The 22,086-nt window shown below is 38.4% G+C and overlaps 1 protein-coding gene and 1 long non-coding RNA gene across 3 annotated transcripts in view; one reads left to right on the top strand and one right to left on the bottom strand.

Annotated features, from left to right (window-relative positions):
* Positions 1-1,075: 1,075 nt before the first annotated feature.
* The window catches only part of LOC131125705 (MAGUK p55 subfamily member 7-like), a 36,071-nt gene continuing 15,060 nt past the window's right edge, over positions 1,076-22,086 (top strand). The window contains exons 1-11 of one of the 2 annotated variants that reach the window (XM_058067504.2): positions 1,076-1,170; positions 1,687-1,798; positions 3,451-3,528; positions 6,576-6,656; positions 10,018-10,152; positions 13,267-13,348; positions 13,416-13,501; positions 16,921-16,995; positions 18,307-18,503; positions 18,583-18,641; positions 20,408-20,461. In XM_058067504.2, coding sequence (XP_057923487.2) covers positions 1,139-1,170; positions 1,687-1,798; positions 3,451-3,528; positions 6,576-6,656; positions 10,018-10,152; positions 13,267-13,348; positions 13,416-13,501; positions 16,921-16,995; positions 18,307-18,503; positions 18,583-18,641; positions 20,408-20,461 — 991 coding nt within the window. In that variant the 5' untranslated portion in view covers positions 1,076-1,138. The remainder of the gene's footprint in view (positions 1,171-1,686; positions 1,799-3,450; positions 3,529-6,575; positions 6,657-10,017; positions 10,153-13,266; positions 13,349-13,415; positions 13,502-16,920; positions 16,996-18,306; positions 18,504-18,582; positions 18,642-20,407; positions 20,462-22,086) is intronic. The other variant, XM_078791406.1, reaches the window with a different exon arrangement.
* On the bottom strand, positions 1,644-20,995 carry LOC144898619 (uncharacterized). Its single transcript, XR_013627522.1, has 4 exons — positions 20,967-20,995; positions 20,771-20,885; positions 3,439-3,583; positions 1,644-1,791 (listed from the first exon to the last, which is right to left on the bottom strand). It is a non-coding gene; the product is annotated as an uncharacterized LOC144898619 (long non-coding RNA).

Raw genomic sequence — 22,086 nt, 5'->3', positions numbered from 1 at the left:
GCTTCTGTCTGTTTTAGCTCAGATTTTCATTTTATTAAATACATTAATTATCATATGTCCCATACTTATTTATTTGGAAAATATCTACAATATACTATCAAGCATTCTGCATTTTTTTCTGTGGTATATGTTAAACAAAGGGAGTAAACAGACAGGATTTAATGTTATAAAGAAATTAAGCCATTTCCATCACCTCACACTAATCACCTAAACCAGGAGTGTCCAAAGTGCGGACCAGGGGCCATTTTTGTTCACAGGCCTGCGGCACATTCTAAAAACACAATTAAACATGAAAACCAACAAAACACTCTAAATGAGTGGGGGAAAAAAACATCAATTTGGCACAAATAATATAAAACTCATCACACAGCAACTTAACACTCACAAGGTATCAAATGAATACATATAACATGTACCAATACAAGTTTAAAATAAAAAAAACACGTTTTAAATAAAATAATAATGTATTTCATTGAAGGACAAGCAGCACAGAAAATGGATGGCTGGCACTGCAATGCTGCCTCTGTCCACCAGAGGGTGCCATAGGAGCCCAGAGGGAGGCTGATGTCATTGCAGTGCCCCAATTTCATTTAAACCTGTATTGGTACATATTTGTATATGTTTTTATAGCCTGTTTACAAAATAAAAAATATCAATGTGGCCCTTTGTTAAAAAAAAAAAAAATTACACCCCTGACCTAAACTCTTAACATCAGTATGACCGTTGGGAATGATCACTTCCACATCCATCCATCTTCTTGGCCGCTTATCCTCACGAGGGTCACGGCCAGCCAATCACAGGGCACTTATAGACAAACAACCATTCACACTCACATTCATACTTATGGAAAATTCCATATTGACCTATGAATCCAATTTAATTTACATATTTCAATAGGTGTCCACCAAATAACATTTCAGACCCATTTCTATATATTTTCCTGAACTGAACAAGTGAAGGCTATTATGTTCACCACCCCATAATTGCTCTATTGATCATCTGCTGCTTTGATTTAGGTCAGAGCTGGCATGTATTGACCGAACAAGAGAGTCTCTTTTACAATCCGACCACAACACTTTACAACTTCTCTGTGCAAGTGAGTGCTGAAAGCTCTCACTCCTCTGCGGTGGCAGAAAATATGCGACCTGCGACCTTTAAGCATCGTGACGGGTAAGTGGGATTCTGCAACATTCTGCAAGGAAACACTGCAACTTAATGGCCACTTGTGGATAATTGTACTGTATTGTTTGTTATCTGATAGATAAAATAGATGAATAAATGAATGATGTTTTATCTGATGGAACTTGTATATGAAAGAAAACAATCACAACTCAATATTGCAGATTGGCCTCATATTTTTTGTAGTAATTCTACATACAGTAAGCATAGTGTTTTCATGTTGCAATACCTCTTTTAAACAATAGAGGGCAGTAATATCTTGGAAGATGGGTTACAGTATGATGAATTCAGCCTTCTCAGTCTATTTTCCCTATGGACTGTACACATGAACTACTTTTGAAAGAAAAATACAGTGGTTGTACAACACAAATAAAATAAAATAAAATAAAATAAAATAAAATAAAATAAAATAAAATAAAATAAAATAAAATAAAATAAAATAAAATAAAATAAAATAAAATAAACCTCACAGTTTTACCATGTTTGTTTAACCTTTCACCTTTCCAGTATGTTGCCGTCAGCGCCAATATCTGGGCCGGCGTCCCAAGCCGATCAAGAAGCTCACTACCGCTTCCTCCACAGCATGTTGATGGAGAAGAAGCTCCACCTGCTCTTTAAGGCAAGGATTGCTTTGTGTTAATTTCATTCTAATTTTTCCTCCATTCACGTGTAAACAAATAGCCCTTTGAGTCTCTTGGCTGCACTTCTTCTAGCATTTTCTTGTCCAATCACATATCAGCTTTCATGTGTTGCCATGACGTAAACAACTATTAGCAATAGGGCTGTTAACCAGTCAGGTTTTAGATTCACCACAGCTAGCTCACAATAACCTAATATGAAAAATAACCAATAACCAAGCAGAAAAATGGCTACATGAACTGAAATACAAACATAAGGCATTCTGAGATGATGCATAGTATTCAACACTGGTCACTAGGTGTCAGTAATGTTACATTAATGAGCCACAACAGGAAGTACTGTACAGAAACAAGAAGTTAAAAAAAATAATAACAAACTCTTTCAATGCTAATATGTGAGTCTATATTAACTACAACAGGAAGTACTGTACAGAAACCAGAAGTTAAAAAAAATAATAACAAACTCTCTCAATGCTAATATGTGAGTCTATACTAACCACAACAGGAAGTACTGTACAGAAACCAGAAGTAAAAAAAAAATAATAACAAACTCTCTCAATGCTAATATGTGAGTTTATACTAAATCGTATACGTCTTATTTCTCTTATTACGTCTACTATATTGGGTAATATGAGTGTAAAGGTGACCATAGGGGTGTTATTTCATGTCTAGAGGTCTCTAATAATGATTAAAAAACACATTTAGAAGGTCGTACATAGCTTTTCTATGAAGTTAGTACAAAAATGTTCAATTTATAAATACAAAGGGTGTCACAAAATGAGATAATAGACAAGATTGAGTCTATGAGAATGAGACAAGACGAGATATTAACATTACTTTTCACCTCGTACTTCGGTACGGGACAAAAAAAAAATAAATTAAAAAGAATTGAAAAAATAAAATAAAATAAAAAATAAAAAATAAAAAATAAAAAATAAAAAATAAAAAATAAAAAATAAAAAATAAAAAATAAAAAATAAAAAATAAAAAATAAAAAATAAAAAATTTAAACTATATGAGGAAAGCAGGAAGTGAACAAATGTAACAGTTACTGATTGTAAAAGTACCAGATGGAGGGGTAGGATTTAATAAGCTTTGCTTCTTCCTACTCCTTTTGGACATGTGGAACTGGGAACTGATTATGTGATGCATTCAATTGTAATCTGATGCATGTTCAAATGAAATAAAATCATTACCATTACTTTTAAGTACAATGAAAAAATACAACAATATTCACTCATTTTATTTCAACTGCGTTACACTCTACGGCTACACTCTGTGTGTATATACTACTGGCCCCGCCTCCACCCACAGAGACATAGAGACTGTATAATTGACACAAGGGCTCGCTCTGTTCATGCAGTTGTTCTATGGAAGAAACGCGCCAAGGTGTGGAAACCAATTCACAGACTCTTTGGAGGCAGGAGGTCTGGCAAAAAATTCCGATTTTTTTTTTACAGAATGAGAAATCTTGTCACATTTTAATCTCGCGAGATCTTGTGACACCCCTAATACATACAGAAAAAAAATTCACTTATCACGGTCAGGTCTGGGGACCAATTAACCGCGATAAAGGAGGGATCAGCACACTGGAAAACAACACTTTATTGTCATAACTTACCTGACTCCACAGATCTACGAGCGACTGCGGCGCTTTGTGAAGCGAGGTCCCGTTCCCGTTGAAGAGCGTGCAACCAGTCTGGCCTCGCATGTAAGCCCCTACTTCGAACATCAGACAAACACATGGCGTACGGATGACAGGATGACTGCAGATGCAAAGGGAAAGGATTTGTCAGGTTTTTAAATTGTTTCCTGTCACTTCACTGTCACACGGAAACAATAAACAAGGCGCAGGACTCTATAGGAACACTTAAGTATCTTTCAAGTCTGCCGACCGGGCCTGAAACAAGATACAGCGAGATTTTTTTTTTTTTAATCTGGATGCGGAGAGTTTGGTCACTGAGGACAGTTCACGAGCTGCTAAACTCATTTGGTGTAACGTTTCACTTTGGAGGAATACAATTAATTTCACATTTAAGACAAAGTGACAGCGCCCACACACACTACAAACAGCGTTTACCCAAAGTGGCACACAACATCTGCGATGTGCATCATGTTTCAAAATGAACACATCCATCCTCGCTTACCATCAAGCCCCAAATGAAACACCCGTGTGTTATCTTGTCTTGATTGGAATATTTAGGTCCATGTAAATGTGGCTATTCACAATTAATTCATTCATTTTCTACCGCTTTTTCCTCACGAGGGTCACGGGAGTGCTGGAGCCTATGCCAGCTGTCTTTGGGCGAGAGGCGGGGTACACCCTGGACTGGTCGCCAGCCAATCACAGGGCACATATAGACAAACAACCATTCACACTCACATTCATACCTATGGACAATTTGGAGTCGCTAATTAACCTAGCATGTTTTTGGAATGTGGGAGGAAACCGGAGTACCCGGAGAAAACCCACGCATGCACGGGGAGAACATACAAACTCCACACAGAGATGGCCGAGGGTGGAATTGAACTCGGGTCTCCTAGCTGTCTGTCTATCCCTTTCGATAAAATGTAGTTATCATTGTAGTTGTGTATTGAATCGTTTACCACATAAAATTTCCCCTACTTCTTGTAGATAAACTTATTTTTATAAGCGATTAAATGTGATTAATTCCAAGTTAACAGCAACTAAATGTGATTAATCACAATTAAATTGGTTAGCACGCAGGCCCCACAGCTAGCAGACCCAAAAACATCCTAGGTTAATTAGCGACTCCAAATTGTCCATAGGTATGAATGTGAGTGTGAATGGTTGTTTGTCTATATGTGCCCTGTGATTGGCTGGCCACCAGTCCAGGGTGTACCCCACCTGTTGCCCGAAGACAGCTGGGATAGGCTCCAGCACCCCCTGCGACCCTTGTGAGGATAAGTGGTAGAAAATGAATTAATGAATGAACTTTTATTATGTCTATTATATTGGGTAACACAAGTGTAAATGTTACTATAGGGGTGTTATTTCATGTCTAGAGGACTCTAATCATTTTAATCACCGTTTTTAGAAGGTCCTAAAACTGTTTTCTTTGCGCAAACTATGAAAATATTCTATTTATAGGTAAGGAATATTACTTCATGGGCTGCATGTCGGTCGTGTGGTTAGCGCAAGCCTCACAGCTAAGAGACCCGAGTTCAATTCCATCTTCGGCTTTCTATGTGTGGAGTTTGCATGTTCTCCCCGTCTCAATGAGGAATTTTGGCCCACTCATCTTTGCAGAATTGTTGTCATTCAGCCACATTGGAGGCTTTTCCAGCAATTAACCTAGCATGTTTTTGGAATGTCGGAGGAAGTGACAGCGCGTACACACACTACAAACAGCGTTTACCCAAAGTGGCACACAACATCTGCGATGTGCATCATGTTTCATAATGAACACATCCATCCTCGCTTACCATCAAGCCCAAAATGAAACACCCGTGTGTTATCTTGTCATCATGCTAACAGCAACTCTTTGTGCCATTTTTCCATACTTGACCATCAAACTCCCATCCTTCTCTCACTCTCGTCGCTTCTGATTTGGTCCGACAGCCCTTCTCCGCCTGGCTTAAATCATCAGAACCTGCTGGAATGGCCAAAAACCGCGAGCCTGTTTCCCCTCAGAGACGCTTCTGTTTGCTCACAGTGGAAACTAATGACCTTCATGCTTTGTGTCTCGGGAGTGTGCCTCGACATCTTGAAGCAGTAGAAGTCATTACAGTAATATTCTTGACAAGTGGGCGACTGCACACGGTCGCTGGCCGGCCCGACGGCCCGACTGCTCTATTTTATTTGTCGCCACAGCTGTCGTGTTAGCCTTGAGGACGCCGGAGCTGGTGCTTTTTTTTTTTTCCCAAAATGAGTCGCAATAAGTTGAACGGTTCCCCCGGTATGAAACACTGACACTGATGATGTGTCACCGTTATCGGGATGAATTTCCTTCCTTGTGTTTTCATTGGGGTGGCACGGTGGTCTAGTGGTTAGCGCGCAGACCTCACAGCTAGGAGACCAGGGTTCAATTCCACCCTCGGCCATCTCTGTGTAGAGTTTGCATGTTCTCCCCGTGCATGTGTGGGTTTTCTATGGGTATCCCGGTTTCCTCCCACATTCCAAAAACATGCTAGGTTAATTGGCGACACCAAATTTTCCGTGAGTGTGAATGGTTGTTTGTCTATATGTGCCCTGTGATTGGCTGGCTACCAGTCTGGTATTAGGTACACCTTTTGGGTGTTAAGTTGCTATGTGATGAATTTAGTGCTGTTGGTAGTGACGACATCACAACTGTCACTGTACACTTGTATATTTGCACATTTACACATTTGCCACCTAGACCTCACAACTAGGAGACCTGAGTTCAATTCCACCCTCGTCCATCTCTGTGTGGAGTTTGCATGTTCTCCCCGTGCATGCGTGGGTTTTCTCCGGGTACTCCGGTTTCCTCCCACATTCCAAAAACATGCTAGGTTAATTGGCGACTCCAAATTGTCCATAGGTATGAATGTGAGTGTGAATGGTTGTTTGTCTATATGTGCCCTGTGATTGGCTGGCCACCAGTCCAGGGTGTACCCCGCCTCTCGCCCAAAGACAGCTGGGATAGACTCCAGCACCCCCCGCAACCCTCGTGAGGAAAAAGCGGTAGAAAATGAATGAATGAATGTGTTGCATTGCACAAAGATTCATATTAACGTGATCATATAACAATCTGTCTTTGGTTTCTCGATTTTCAGTTTTTGGAAGACCTGACCCAGCATGACTGGAGAGAGGAAGTTAAAGAACTGTTGGCCCTATTTTCTAATCCTCACTTTAAGGTACGGATTTCTGAAGTTGTCCCGATTGTTCTTTGAAGGAAAACTGCACATCTTTGACAATTCTTATTTCATACATGAACACATACAGTGGTGGGAAAAAGTGTTTGCCCCCTTAAATGGTTCACATTATAAACAAATGTGAATATTTGTCAATGTCAACACAAAATGCCACAGCATCTCAGTAGGATTCAGGTCAGGACTTGGACTAGGCCACTCCAAAGTCTTCATTTGGTTTTTGGTGGACTTGCTGGTGTGTTTTGGATCATTGTCCTGCTGAAGAACCCAAGTTGGTTTCAGCTTGAGGTCACCAACAGATGACCGGACATTCTCCTTCAGGACAGCATAGATTCCTTTAGTCCAGGTGTATCCAAAGTGTGGCCTGGGGGCCATTTGCGACCTGCAGCTTGTTATTAGCCAGCGGCACATTGTGGGCATAAAATTAAACCGAAAAAAAGCAAAAATAATAGAGCAAAAACACAGAAAGAGAAGAGCAGAAATGTTGACACTAGTAATTGAACTAAAATATTTAATTGTGATTAATCACATTTTTTGCGGTTAATGTCGAATTAATCACATTTAATCACATACAAAAATAAGGTTATCTACAATAAGTAGGGGATTTTTTTGTGGTAAACAATTCGATACACAACTACAATGATAACTACATTTTATCTAAAGGGATATCAACTTTTAAAATATGTGCTATTATTGAAAATATTGTTGAAAATATAAATTTCAATTACATCTCTGTGTGGAGTTTGCATGTTTCCCACATTCCACAAACATGCTAGGTTAATTAGCGACTCCAAATTGTCCATAGGTATGAATGTGAGTGTGAATGGTTGTTTGTCTATATGTGCCCTGTGATTGGCTGACCACCATTCCAGGGTGTACCCCGCCTCTCGTATGAAGACAGCTGGGATAGGCTCCAGCATACCCACGACTGTCACTGTGAGAATAAGCGGCATATAAAATGGATGAATGGGATATGAATTTTGTAATTATTGAAAATATTGTTGAAAATATAAATTAATAATAATATACAGTTAGAACGCATACTTTTTTTAAAAATTATTATTTTTCTTTATTGTTAGCATATTAGCTCCCAAACCCGCCCACAAATGTTCAGCAAATACAAAATGTGAGCGAGTGAGACCTCTTTTTTTTTTAAAGATTTGTTTATTTATGATACTGGTTTTAAATTCTAAATAATCGTGAGTAGAAAAGCCTATTTAGAAGTGAGTCCCTCGGATTTAAAACGCACACATTTTAAGGCTTCTGGTCAATGCTTTCTGGCACTTCCCTCCTATTTGGGTCATGCGAAGTGGCAAATTAGTTTGAAATTGATTGCCCCTTTTCCTTCTCCAAATAAAAGGTACTGCCTTCTATCATTCATAACTACTAAGTTATGTTTATTAGTATTCACCGATGTCGAGACTTACACAACCGGTCCAGTGAGTGAACTGAGAACTAGCAGATTTGTTTGAACAGTACCTAATGACCCTGCTTGTTTTTTGGCTTAAGCTTAGGTAGGCACGTATAGGAGCGACGCGGCGGCGGTTTAATATAGCGTGAATAAACGTTTGTTTTCATGAGAACCTGATTGCAGCCAAAAGCACACGACGTCGGCGTCTAAGCAGAGCAACTGTTGATGGACACTAGGATAACAAGTACACTAAATGACGGCTCCGCAAAGTGACAGTTCAGGACAATATGCAGACATTTCTTGCACCTAAATAGGCCTTATGGCAGCTGTAACTCCACATGGTCATTTCCTCCAACAAAATAATGTTTTTCCTAGTAATAAACATATGATTTTTGACAAGGTAAAAGTTCACGCCAAATGAATACCTGTCTGGGCATTGGAAGAAATAAAGACCACGTAGTCATAATTTCTCTGAAAACACGACCTACGACGTGACACGACATTTGAGCGAAGACACTTGGTGGTTGGTTGGTGGAATGAGTTCTTGCAGGTGGCCCAACGGCGCGGTGTGCATTCCCAAACATCACCGCATTTGGCATGCCGCTAACTGAAAGTGCTTAATGCGCTCGAATGCATCAGGCGGGCCTCTAGGAAATGTGGAAATGTTTGCACTCATTCACCCTCCCGATCACCTTTGATCAGTCAATAAGGCGCACTGGAGTTGCACCTGCGGCTTCCAAAGGGGTGCCGTAAATGGTCCGTGACTGGCGGGGGTGGTAGAAATGCACAGGAAAAGAAGAAGTGTAAGAAACTGTGGCCTATACATTAAATTAAAAGTAATAATAACTGTGTTGTCTTAAAATTAAACCCAAAAAAACAGCAAAAATGTGGATAATAGAGCAAAAACACAAAAAGAGCAGAAATGTTGACACTAGTAACTAAACTAAAATATTTAATTGTGATTAATCTCATTTTGTTGCAGTTAACTTGGAATTAATCACATTTAATCGCATATAAAAATACGTTTATCTACAAGAAGTAGGGGAAATTTTATGTGGTAAACGATTCAATACACAACTACAATGATAACTAAACAAATATTTAATTGTGATTAATTACATTTTTGCTGTTAACTTGGAATTAATCACATTTAATCGCATATAAAAAATAAGTTTATCCACAAGAAGTAGGGGAAATTTTATGTGGTAAACGATTCAATACACAACTATAATGATAACTACGTTTTATCAAAAAGGATAGATAGACAGCTAGGAGACCCGAGTTCAATTCCATCCTCGGCCATCTCTGTGTGGAGTTTGCATGTTCTCCCCGTGCATGCATGGGTTTTCTCCGGGTACTCCGGTTTCCTCCCACATTCCAAAAACATGCTAGGTTAATTGGCGACTCCAAATTTCCCATAGGTATGAATGTGAGTGTGAATGGTTGTTTGTCTATATGTGCCCTGTGATTGGCTGGCCACCAGTCCAGGGTGTACCCCGCCTCTCACCCGAAAGATAGCTGGGATAGGCTCCAGCATAACTAGTAACTAAACTAAAATATTTAATTGTGATTAATCACATTTTGTTGCTATTAACTTGGGTACATTTAATCGCATATAAAAAAATTAATCTACAATAGTACTACAAGAAGTAGGGGAAATTTTATGTGGTTAACGATTCAATACACAACTACAATGACAACTACATTTCATCTAAAGGGATATCAATTTTGGAAATATGTGCCATAAATGAATGAAACCTCCGGCGAGAGGCGGGGTACACCCTGGACTGGTGGCCAGCCAATCACAGGGCACATATAGACAAACAACCATTCACACTCACATTCATACCTATGGACAATTTGGAGTCGCCAATTAACCTAGCATGTTAAATAAATTAAAATAAGAAGTAATAATAACTGTGTTTTCTTGTACAGAGTCTTTTGTATGTCCATGACGCAGTGGCTCGGAGGGACTACGAGCCCACGCTGCCACCGATACCTGACAACATAACGGACGATGAAGACGACTCAGTCAAGATCGTCAGTCTTGTCAAAACCAAAGAGCCCCTGGTCAGTAACTTTGCTTTTGATTCATCATTTTGTGTCCCCTTTTGTGCCATCATTCAACTTTACCCATATATTGTGAGTAGATTGAGATGAATGGTCACCAAAAGGCAGGCACCCCGGTCCCCTCCTGGTGGGGGCCGGGCGGGGGCGCACACCTAGTCTTACTAGAAAAACTTGAAAGAAGCTGTTTGGATTCAAGTCTTAAAATACTTTTTTAAAAAGTACGACATGTTATCATGGGGGCGGCACGGTGTCAACAAAAACATCAAGTTTTACTTCAAACTGAATTTGAGTGGTTAGCGCGCAGACCTCACAGCTAGGAGTCCAGGGTTCAATTCCACCCTCTGCCATCTCTGTGTGGAGTTTTGCGTGGGTTTTCTCCAGCTTTCCTCCCACATTCCAAAAACATGCTAGGTTAATTGGCGACTCCAAATTGTCCATAGGTATGAATGTGAGTGTGAATGGTTGTTTGTCTATATGTGCCCTGTGATTGGCTGGCCACCAGTCCAGGGTGTACCCCGCCTCTCGCCTGAAGACAGCTGGGATAGGCTCCAGCATCCCCATGACCGTCATGAGAATAAGCGGCATAAAAAATGGATGGGATATGAATTTTGGAATTATTGACAATATTGTTGAAAATATAAATTCATAATAGGCTGGGATAGGCTCCAGCACCCCCACGAGCCATTCACTCATTGGCTCATTCACCCTTCAGCTAGCTTGACATTGACGTCTCCTCCAATTTCAGATCAACATTTGCAATAAAGAGACTGTTGGACCCTTTCCTTCTCTCTTCAATTGCCATTGTTCACTCATAACAAGCAAAACGCTAAAATCATTCATTCATCATTCATTAATCTGCCATGCAGCCTATGAAGTAATATTCCTTACTTACAAATAGAATATTTTCCTAGTTAGAGCACAGAAAACAGTTTTAGGACCTTCTAAAAACGGTGATTAAAATTATTAGAGTCCTCTAGACATTAAATAAGACCCCTATATTAACATTTACACTCGTTTTACCCAATATAGTAGACATGATAAAAGTTCATTGTTAAAAAAGTTCAACATGCAAACTCCACACAGAGATGGCCGAGGTGTGGAATTGAACTCGGGTCTCCAAGCTGTCTGTCTATCCCTTTCGATAAAATGTAGTTAACATTGTAGTTGTGTATTGAATCGTTTACCACATAAAATTTCGACTACTTCTTGTAGATAAATTTATTTTTATAAGCGATTAAATGTGATTAATTCCAAGTTAACAGCAACTAAATGTGATTAATCACAATTAAATATTTTAGTTTAGTTACTAAACATAGTAGAATGTGGGAGGAAACCGGAGAAAACCCATACATGCACGGGGAGAACATGCAAACTCCACACAGAGATGGCCGAGGTGTGGAATTGAACTCAGGCCTCCTAGCTGTCTGTCTATCCCTTTCGATAAAATGTAGTTATTGTAGTTTTGTATTGAATCGTTTACCACATAAAATTTCCCCTACTTCTTGTAGATAAACTTATTTTTATAAGCGATTAAATGTGATTAATTCCGAGTTAACAGCAACTAAATGTGATTAATCACAATTAACTATTTTAGTTTAGTTACTAAACATAGTAGAATGTGGGAGGAAACCGCAGAAAACCCATACATGCACGGGGAGAACATGCAAACTCCACACAGAGATGGCCGAGGTGTGGAATTGAACTCAGGCCTCCTAGCTGTCTGTCTATCCCTTTCGATAAAATGTAGTTATTGTAGTTTTGTATTGAATTGTTTACCACATAAAATTTCCCCTACTTCTTGTAGATAAACTTATTTTTATAAGCGATTAAATGGGATTAATTCCAAGTTAACAGCAACTAAATGTGATTAATCACAATTAAATATTTTAGTTTAGTTACTAAACATAGTAGAATGTGGGAGGAAACCGGAGATTTGTTTTACAACAAAGTATCAGAACCTTTCCTGGAGAATGAATGAATAAAGACAAATAAAGACATATTCTAAAACATGAAGGAGGCTGTGAGGTCTGCGGCCAGCCAATCACAGGGCACATATAGACAAACAACCATTCACACTCACATATATATATCACATATATAATAAATTTAGCGAGCAAGCTAAAAAAAAAAGTGACATTTCTTCATTGATGCCCTTCAGTCATTGTTGAGCATTATCATAGACTGAGATCATTCCTCTGCTGCGCCTGAACTAAATTACCTTCCAAGGCTGGTCTTTAATCATGACTAATTTTCTTAGTCCTACCAGAACATCTTATTCTGCTTTGTTCCAAGTTATTGTCACTTGGAAATTTCTTGGATCAGGTGGTACCGGACTGAAATAAGGATTCAAAGTTCACATATTTTCCACCAAGGCCACAAAGGCTTCTTGAGGTTGTTATTTTTTCCTTGAAGAAAAAGTTGAAGGGATTTGAGCGTGGATCGAGGTCTATATATATATATATAAAGAATATATGGTGATTGTCTGCTAAGGAGTAACATGGACCAGATTTTATTCCGTTAGCAGGTCCAGTAGTTGATTAGTAAATAGCAACAATCCATTTAATCCTTCTGGCTTATCATCAAAGTATTATCTGTCTCATCGTGTAATCTTTACTTCTAATTTAATATTATTGACAGCGCAACTGGAAAACAACAAACACGGTTCTCATCACGACAAAGTAGCATGATTAGCATAATATGAGAATAATGGACTTAATGAGTAGTGTTTTTGCTTGAAAACAATAATGGAAAACAGCCGCTTGTATTGATCCCAAAACTTAATTGGAACATGTGCTTTTTTTTTTTTTTTTTTTTTTTTTTTTCATCGACCCGACGTGTTCCAGTTTTTCCATACAGGACCGACTACACCCTATGAACGACATAAGGGTGCTGTTTCCACTGCCATTTTTTGCTCCAAAGCAACAACATCTGTTGAAAATAACGCAAGTTTGTATAACCTTATCCAATATGCTTTTTTTTGTGTGTTACATGACAGCAGCTGCCTAAATGCTCCCATCTTGATACAAATAACCTTCAACTGGAATAAAGTGACTCCTAATAAGAGGCCTGTCTGGATCATAATACAAACAACATGTTTTTTTACTATGCGTTTAGGGAGCCACAATTAAAAGGGACGAATCCACCGGGGCCATTGTTGTGGCGAGAGTCATGCGAGGAGGGGCGGCCGACAAGAGTGGTAAGATGAAGTATCGATTGTGTGAACGCACGGTGCCAAGCAGGCCAACACCAAATGGTTGTTGCAGGTCTGATCCATGAAGGAGACCAGCTAAAAGAGGTGAACGGTGTCTCTCTGGAGCGCAGGAAGCCCAAAGAGGTTCTTCCACTCCTGGTGAGTCCTGAGTCATGTTTGAGTCCCGCCTTTCACGGGGGTTACGTTGCAAATTCATTTGAGAATGGTCACTGTGGCGCTTGGGAAAATGTCTATTTGACATTCTCTGATTTTGGATCAACATTTGCAACAAGAGTTGTAATTTTGTTGTAATTATTTTATTTTTTTAAATATAAATAATCATAATAATTTATAACTAAATAATCATATATAAATAAAATTATGTAATAATTTATTTATTATTTATTATTATTATATTATATTATTTATTGTTATTTAATTTATTTAATTTATTTAATTTATTTTAATTAATTTTATTTAATTTAATTTATCATAATAATAAATTATGCAATAAATTATACGCCTGTTATTTATAGAATTGTGAATGAAAATATTTAACATATTTTATAAATGTTTTAAATGTTAAAAATAAATAAAAAATAAAACAATATAAATAATAAAAAATAAAATAAAAATAATACACACTATTTAAAGCATAACATATGAATAAAATATAATGAAATAAAACAAAATACAAATTATACATTCATATGCAGTGTTATTTTTGGAATTGTAAATGAAAATATTTAACATTTTTCTAAATATTTTATATTTAACGAAACTCCTGTATGTATGAAATATAAATAATTATAGTAAAATAAAATAAAATAAAATGAACAGGTACATTCATTGTTCAGTGTTTTTAGGACTTTCAAATTACAATATTTTAAACATTTGTAAATATTTTTATAATCTAAAATATAATTAATGAAAATAAATGTATGTATCTATGTAATAATCTATATATATTATAAATAGAAATGAAAAAGTACAAAAATAACACAGTGTTATTTTAAAATGTTTTAATAAAATTTGTATTTTTTTTTAATAAAAAATATATAAATAATAACAAATAATTAAAAAATAACATTAATATTACATTTCAATGAATAAATATTAATATTATTTTTTTTTTATAAAGTAATCATTAATTGTCATAACCCGGAACTTGGTAAACCTAAGACTGTATAACCTAAATGTATAGTGAGCTATACATTATTATGAAATGAAGTGCACGTCCCCACATGCTTGCATTGGTACGCCAGCCATTTGTAAAGGCTAGCTTCTTACGGTGCATTAATCCACCTTTTTTCACACAAGCGAGTGTTTATGACAGAACTATACTGTAGTTGTGTAATGAAAGCAAATGTCTCATTGAGTTTTTATATTTCTGGACAACACGAGACAGACCAATCAAGCATTTCCTCTTTTGGCTCCACAAACAAAACTTGTCAGTAAGATTAATTTCATGTTAGTTTTGGTCCCTTACAAAATATTTGTTGCCAATAACAAAAAAAAAAATATATGAAACATGAACAATTTGAAGCAATACAGCCAAAAAATGGTTAGCTCAGTGAATTCCGACACTAAAAAAGATATGCCAAGAAATTGTCTCTGCTTATAATTTGCATGAAATATGCCTTATGTTAATTACTGAGGTTGGTAAATGCAGACGTGTAGATGGATGACAAATATCGTATAGCTATTAAAATTATTAGAATTATACCGCACTCTGCATAACCATAAATATGGCAATATCTTTTGGAAGAATGTTGTTCATCTCACCAGTAGGCTTGTGTCAACGATGCCAAGGTACATAGATGCTAGCCAAACACTTTACAAAGACACTTTAAATAGCTTTTTCCTTCACCCCCCCCCCCCACCCCCACCCCCGTCTTCTGTGGGTACTTTTAGACTTGATGAGGTTTTTTTGGGGGGTGTGGGGGTGCACTTCTGACAGATCCAGGTCGTATGTTGTCGAGGGGAAAAATGTTAACCCCTTAGTAGACAAGAGACAGGAGGTACTTATTGATACTATTTCATATTTTATGAACTCCTTCATGTTTTAGAATATGTCTTTATTCGTCTTTATTCATTCATTCTCCAGGAAAAGGTTCTGATACTTTGTTGTAAAATCACCTTGGTGAGCTTGGATATAGTATAGTAGTGGATATAGCTGGTGCTGCTGTCAAAAAAAAACTAACAAAAAAATAAATAAACATACAGCGGGCTGCACGGTGGCCTAGTGGTTAGTACGCAGACCTCACAGCTAAGAGACCCGAGTTCAATTCCACCCTCTGCCATCTCTGTGAGAAGTTTGCATGTTCTCCACATGCATGTATGGGTTTTCTCCAGTTTCCTCCCACATTCTACTATGTTTAGTAACTAAACTCAAATAATTAATTGTGATTAATCACATTTTGTTGCTGTTAACTTGGAATTAATCACATTAAATCACTTATAAAAATAAGTTTATCTACGATAAGTAGGGGAAATTTTATGTGGTAAACAATTCAATACATTTTATCGAAAGGGATAGACAGACAGCTAGGAGACCAGGGTTCAATTCCACCCTCGGCCATCTCTGTGTGGAGTTTGCATGTTCTCCCCGTGCATGTGTGGGTTTTCTCCAGTTTCCTCCCACATTCTACTACGTTTAGTAACTAAACTAAAGTATTTAATTGTGATTAATCACATTTTGTTGCTGTTAACTTGGAATTAATCACATTTAATCATATATAAAAATAAGTTTATCGACAAGAAGTAGCGGAAATTTTATGTGGTAAACGATTCAATACACAACTACAATAACTACATTTTATCGAAAGGGATAGACAGACAGCGAGGAGACCCGAGTTCAATTCCACCCTCGGCCATCTCTGTGTGGAGTTTGCATGTTCTCCCCGTGCATGCGTGGGTTTTCTCCGGTTTCCTCCTACATTCTACTATGTTTAGTAACTAAACTAAAATATTTAATTGTGATTAATCACATTTTGTTGCTGTTAACTTGGAATTAATCACATTTAATTGCATATAGAAATAAGTTTATCTACAAGAAGTAGAGGAAATTTTATGTGGTAAACGATTCAATACACAACTACAATGACAACTACATTTTATTGAAAGGGATAGATAGACAGCTAGGAGACCCGAGTTCAATTCCACACCTCGGCCATCTCTGTGTGGAGTTTGCATGTTCTCCCCGTGCATGTGTGGGTTTTCTCCGGTTTTCTAAATGAATGAATGAATCTGACTGCCAAGATGGAGGACTATATGTATATCCAAGCTCACCAGAAGGCGACACAACCTTTACAACAAAGTATCACAACCTTTCCTGGAAAAAAAATGAAACACTGCATGTACTTTATACCTTTACGTGTCTTCCTAACATAAACACCATACGGTAAGTCATATGCAAATTAACCGTTCTATTTCTTTATGTTAAGCTAACGTCTCCCAGCTGCAGCTTCATATTCTGCAAACAAACACAGAAGGAGCAATCAATCACCTCATGTAACAAAAGAAAAAGCAAACACTCATATTTCCCTAACATTGAATGTGTCATTAATGGTGTGCAGGCACGCTCTCGAGGTGACGTCACATTCACAATCGTTCCTGCCTCCTCCAAACAAGACGTGCCATCCAATAAAAAGGTACAATGGGATGACATATTCCCTTGTGGTATTTCTTTTGACTTGAGTTTTGCATTGTGGCTTTATGTGAACGGCCGCCCATCTGGGAACAGTAAAAAGCTAGTTTTGCCATTTGTTGGCTGTGTTTGGGCTTGGCTACGATGCCTTTAAGAATTAAGTTGGATCCAAATCATGGAAAATTGTTACAGAAACGCTTTTATTGTATTGGATTAAGACTAATTATTATCTATGACGGTGATCATTTTTCAAGAAATGCACTACTTTTCCAAGTGAGTAAACATCTGTATATATGTATTATGATATTTCTCATAGTCAGAACATATTTAGGGCTCGAGCACTGACAGTGCGAAAGCCCTATTGTAATCGTAATGTTTATTATTATTATTATTATTCTCCCAAAATGATCGCGATTTGGGGCCTTAACATGCCCGAAAACTCCACAAATTTTATATTTTATGGGTTTCAAATATAATGTTCCAAAATTGACTCTCTGAAATTATAAAAAAAATTAGCCCCCGCCACCAGTTTCACCGATCGTCACGAAACTTGGTGGAGACGTCTATCATGACAAGACGCACCAAAAAGTCTCAAGAACCCATATTGCAAAACCAACAGGAAGTCGGCCATTTTTGATGCCGTCGGCGATTTTCGGGCCAGAAGTAGGCGCCACAAGTATTGTAATCGTAATGTTTATTGTTATTATTATTATTATTCTCCCAAAATGATCGCGATTTTGAGGGCCTTAACATTGCCCGAAAACTCACCAAATTTGGCGAGCGCATCAGGTCTGGCAAAAAATTTGATATTTTATAGGTTTCAAATATAATGTTCCAAAATTGACTCTCTAGCGCCACCTTGAAATATAAAAAAAAATTAGCCCCAGCCACCAGTTTTACCGATCGTCACAAAACTTGGTGGAGACGTTTATCATGACAGGACGCACCAAAAAGTCTCAAGAACCCATATTGCAAAACCAACAGGAAGTCGGCCATTTTTGATGCCGCCGGCGATTTTCGGGCCAGAAGTAGGCGCCACAAGTACCTTCCGCACAGTCAGATCGTCGCAATTTTTTTTTTATGGAGGTTTGGGGCGTCAGACGGGACGTGACCGCATACCCGCCTTGTCACCGGTGTCGCCCCCTCCTGGTAGAAAATTGTAAGTCCCGTAACTCCCTTACGACTTATTCGATCTCCCCGTTTTTTTTGTACAACGTGTCCGCGCGCCCATCCGCTCGTGCGCGTACCCCCAAGGTGCTCAAGCCCGCTCATCACTGCTTGCAGTTTTAATTTTATATGATTTTCTTCTTCCTAGTTATTTGTGAGAGCGCTATTTGACTACAACCCAAACGAGGATCCGGCGGTCCCGTGCAAGGATGCAGCAATTACGTTTAAAAGAGGTGACATCCTGCAGATCGTCACCATGGAGGATGACGCCTGGTGGCAGGCCTGTCTGGTCACTAATAACAACACCCGAGCGGGACTCATCCCTTCACAGCAGCTCCACGAGAGGTGATGCTTTTTTTTTTCTGTGTCTTGGCCCCCATTAAAAAAAACAAAAAAAACACTGATTTGATTTAACGTCCTGCAGGAGAGTTGCACTACAACGACCCAAAGCCATGTTCCAACCGCAGCAAGTCAAACCAGCAGGTGATGAGCTGACTTTTTCTTTTTCCACAAAAGCACCGCTTAAAAGAGCCAAACACCTTTTTTTAAAAGGCCACCTATAAACATACTTAAGCCTGACTTATGAGGGAGAGTTCAGGTCAGAAGGTGATGGGTCGTACCATTGCTGTTGTTACCAAGTGTTGTGTTTTTGTTCCATATGCACTACAGATGATGGCAAACATATTGTACATTTACGGGTTATTATTTTATGAAACTTACAAGGAGTATTAGGGTCACAGCGAAAAGGAAAAACAATAAAAATAGTCAATAAAACTGCGTTTTTTTTTTTGTGTAGATTTCCAGTTTCCTCCCACATTCCAAAAACATGCTAGGTTAATTGGCCACTCCAAATTGTCCATAGGTATGAATGTGAGTGTGAATGGTTGTTTGTCTATATGTGCCCTGTGATTGGCTGGCGACCGGTCCAGGGTGTACCCCGCCTCTCGTCCGAAGACAGCTGGGATAGTCTCCAGCACCCAGCGGTAGAAAATGAATGAATGTATTGTGGGCCATTTAAAAAATGCAGATGCGGGGCCTTTCGACACCCCTGTTATATATAAATAAATAAATGAATGAATGAATGAATGAATTAATAAATAAATTCATTCATTCATTTTCTACTGCTTAATTGCTTAATTTATTTGTGATTAATCACATTTTGTTGCTGTTAACTTGGAATTAATCACATTTAATCGCATATAAAAATAAGTTTATCTACAATAAGTTGGGGAATTTTAATTTAGAATTAATCACATTTAATGATTTTTTTTGTGGTAAACGATTCGATACACAACTACAATGATAACTACATTTTATCTAAAGGGATATCAATTTTGGAAATATGTGCCATATATGAATGAAACAGCCAATGTCGCCAGCCAATCACAGGGCACATATAGACAAACAACCATTCACACTCACATTCATACCTATGGACAATTTGGAGTCGCCAATTAACCTAGCATGTTTTTGGAATGTGGGAGGAAACCGGAGTACCCGGAGAAAACCCACGCATGCACGGGGAGAACATGGAAATTCCACACAGAGATGACCGATGGTGGAATTGAACATGGGTCTCCTAGCTGTGAGGTCTGCGCGCTAACCGCACGACCACCGTGCAGCCCCTTATTTGAAAGGTTACAACGACATTACCGACAATGAAATGTGGTGTAGTATTATCAACAATTTGCATATCACTTCAGTTGCTGTTGTTGATTACTAGTAAACAGGGAATTAAATAGCTAGTCAACAAGAGTTGTGGTTGCTGCCCCCTAGTGTTTTGGTTGCAAGTCATCACTCAGGCTGACTCCCACAAAACATCTCTGAACGCCACTGGAATTCCGATTTCTGCAAAAAGTAACGTAATAATTACTTTCCCAATAATGTTATAATGTAATAATTTAATAATATAATATAATAATGTATTTCTTTTTAGTGTGGCCTTCATACTATAACATACATAATTATAGTATAGTATAGTATATAGTTTTTTTTTTTGATGATTTGAATGTCTGTACTCGCCAAAGTCGTTCTACATTTTCCAAAATGTAGAACATTCCATTGACTGTTTCAACCACTTTGTAAGCCAGTTATTAATCTTTTTTTTTTTTCATTCTGGATATCATTCCCAAATCCAACTATCATTTGAATTTCCAAAGCAAAATAGCGCTACATTTGATTTAGACCATGTGCTAATACTTTAAGCATGAAATTTCAGATCTTTGTGTTCATGGTTTTCCCTCTCCTAGTTTTTCCAGTCGAGGAGGATGTCGACTACGGCGCGATAACTGGAATCCACATTGGTGAGATGTTTGACTTGTTCCACATAAATCCCGCTGATACTGGAAAGAGTACACAGTGTTAAAAAAAAAAAATGGGAACAGGACGACTCAACAACAGCCGCCACCAAGAAAAATACACGGGACCGCTGTATCTGATGAAGCATTTTGGAGGTTTAACGATTTAAAGGAAAGGACTTGAACAGCAAATGTGGTTTGAACATTCCCGTTTTCCGATCTGTCTTAATCGTGGATTTGAAATGATGAGCATGTACGTAGTCCTGAGTGCACGTGAGCAGGGGAAGATGTTTCTCTCAAACACGACATTTGTACCTGGAATAGGGCTTTTCCAAATGGCTTTGGGTATGCTTGATGCCAGCGTTCCCGGGAAGCTAGTGGGAATGTTGGTCCAGGTGGTGGAGATGGCTTCACGGATGGGATCCACTGTCTGAAACAGATGTCATATTTTACCCACTCGAAATCCACCAGTTCAAAATGTAAATTCTTGCAATTATTCCACTGGTCTTACAAATTTTCATTAATTGTTGACTTCCCGGCGGTCTAGTGGTTAGCGCGCAGACCTCACAGCTAGGAGACCAGGGTTCAATTCCACCCTCAGCCATCTCTGTGTGGAGTTTGCATGTTCTCCCCGTGCATGCGTGGGTTTTCTCCGGGTACTCCGGTTTCCTCCCACATTCCAAAAACATGCTAGGTTAATTGGAGACTCCAAATTGTCCATAGGTATGAATGTGAGTGTGAATGGTTGTTTGTCTATATGTGCCCTGTGATTGGCTGGCGACCAGTCCAGGGTGTACCCCGCCTCTCGCCCAAAGACAGCTGGGATAGGCTCCAGCAACCCCTGCGACCCTCGTGAGGAAAAAGCGGTAGAAAATGAATGAATGAATGAATGTTGACTTCCCTCTCTTATAACACAGATAACATACATAAGTAGTAGGGATGCGTCAATCAATCAGCCACCGATCAATATCAGTGGAAAACGGACGGTATCAATATTGGACGATACTGGCTTTAAAACACTAGGCCACTCCAAAGTCTTCATTTGGTTTTTGGTGGACTTGCTGGTGTGTTTTGGATCATTGTCCTGCTGAAGAACCCAAGTTGGTTTCAGCTTGAGGTCACCAACAGATGACCGGACATTCTCCTTCAGGATAGCATACATTCCTTTAGTCTAGGGGTATCCAAAGTGTGGTCTGGGGGCCATGTGCGGCCTGCAGCTTGTTATTTGCCGGTGGCACATTGTGGGCATAAAATTAAACAAACAAAAAAAATAATAATAATGGAGCAAAAACACAAGTAACACTAACACTAATGTTGACACTAGTAACTAAACTATTTAATTGTGATTAATCAATTTTTTGCTTTTAACTTGGAATTCATCACATTTAATCGCATATAAAAATAAGTTATCTACAGTAAGTAGGGGAATTTTTTTGTGGTAAACGATTCGATACACAACTACATTTTATCTAAAGGGATATAAATTTTGGAAATATGTGCCATAAATGAATGAAACCTCTGGCGAGAGGCGGGGTACACCCTGGACTGGTGGCCCAGCCAATCACAGGGCACATATAGACAAACAACCATTCACACTCACATTCATACCTATGGACAATTTGGAGTCGCCA

This window comes from Doryrhamphus excisus, linkage group LG6 (assembly GCF_037039965.1).
Source record: "Doryrhamphus excisus strain RoL-2023G ecotype Guam linkage group LG6, RoL_Dexc_Guam_v1.1, whole genome shotgun sequence".
Classification (NCBI taxonomy): Eukaryota; Metazoa; Chordata; class Actinopteri; order Syngnathiformes; family Syngnathidae; genus Doryrhamphus; species Doryrhamphus excisus.
This window is presented reverse-complemented; position numbering and strand designations above follow the sequence as displayed.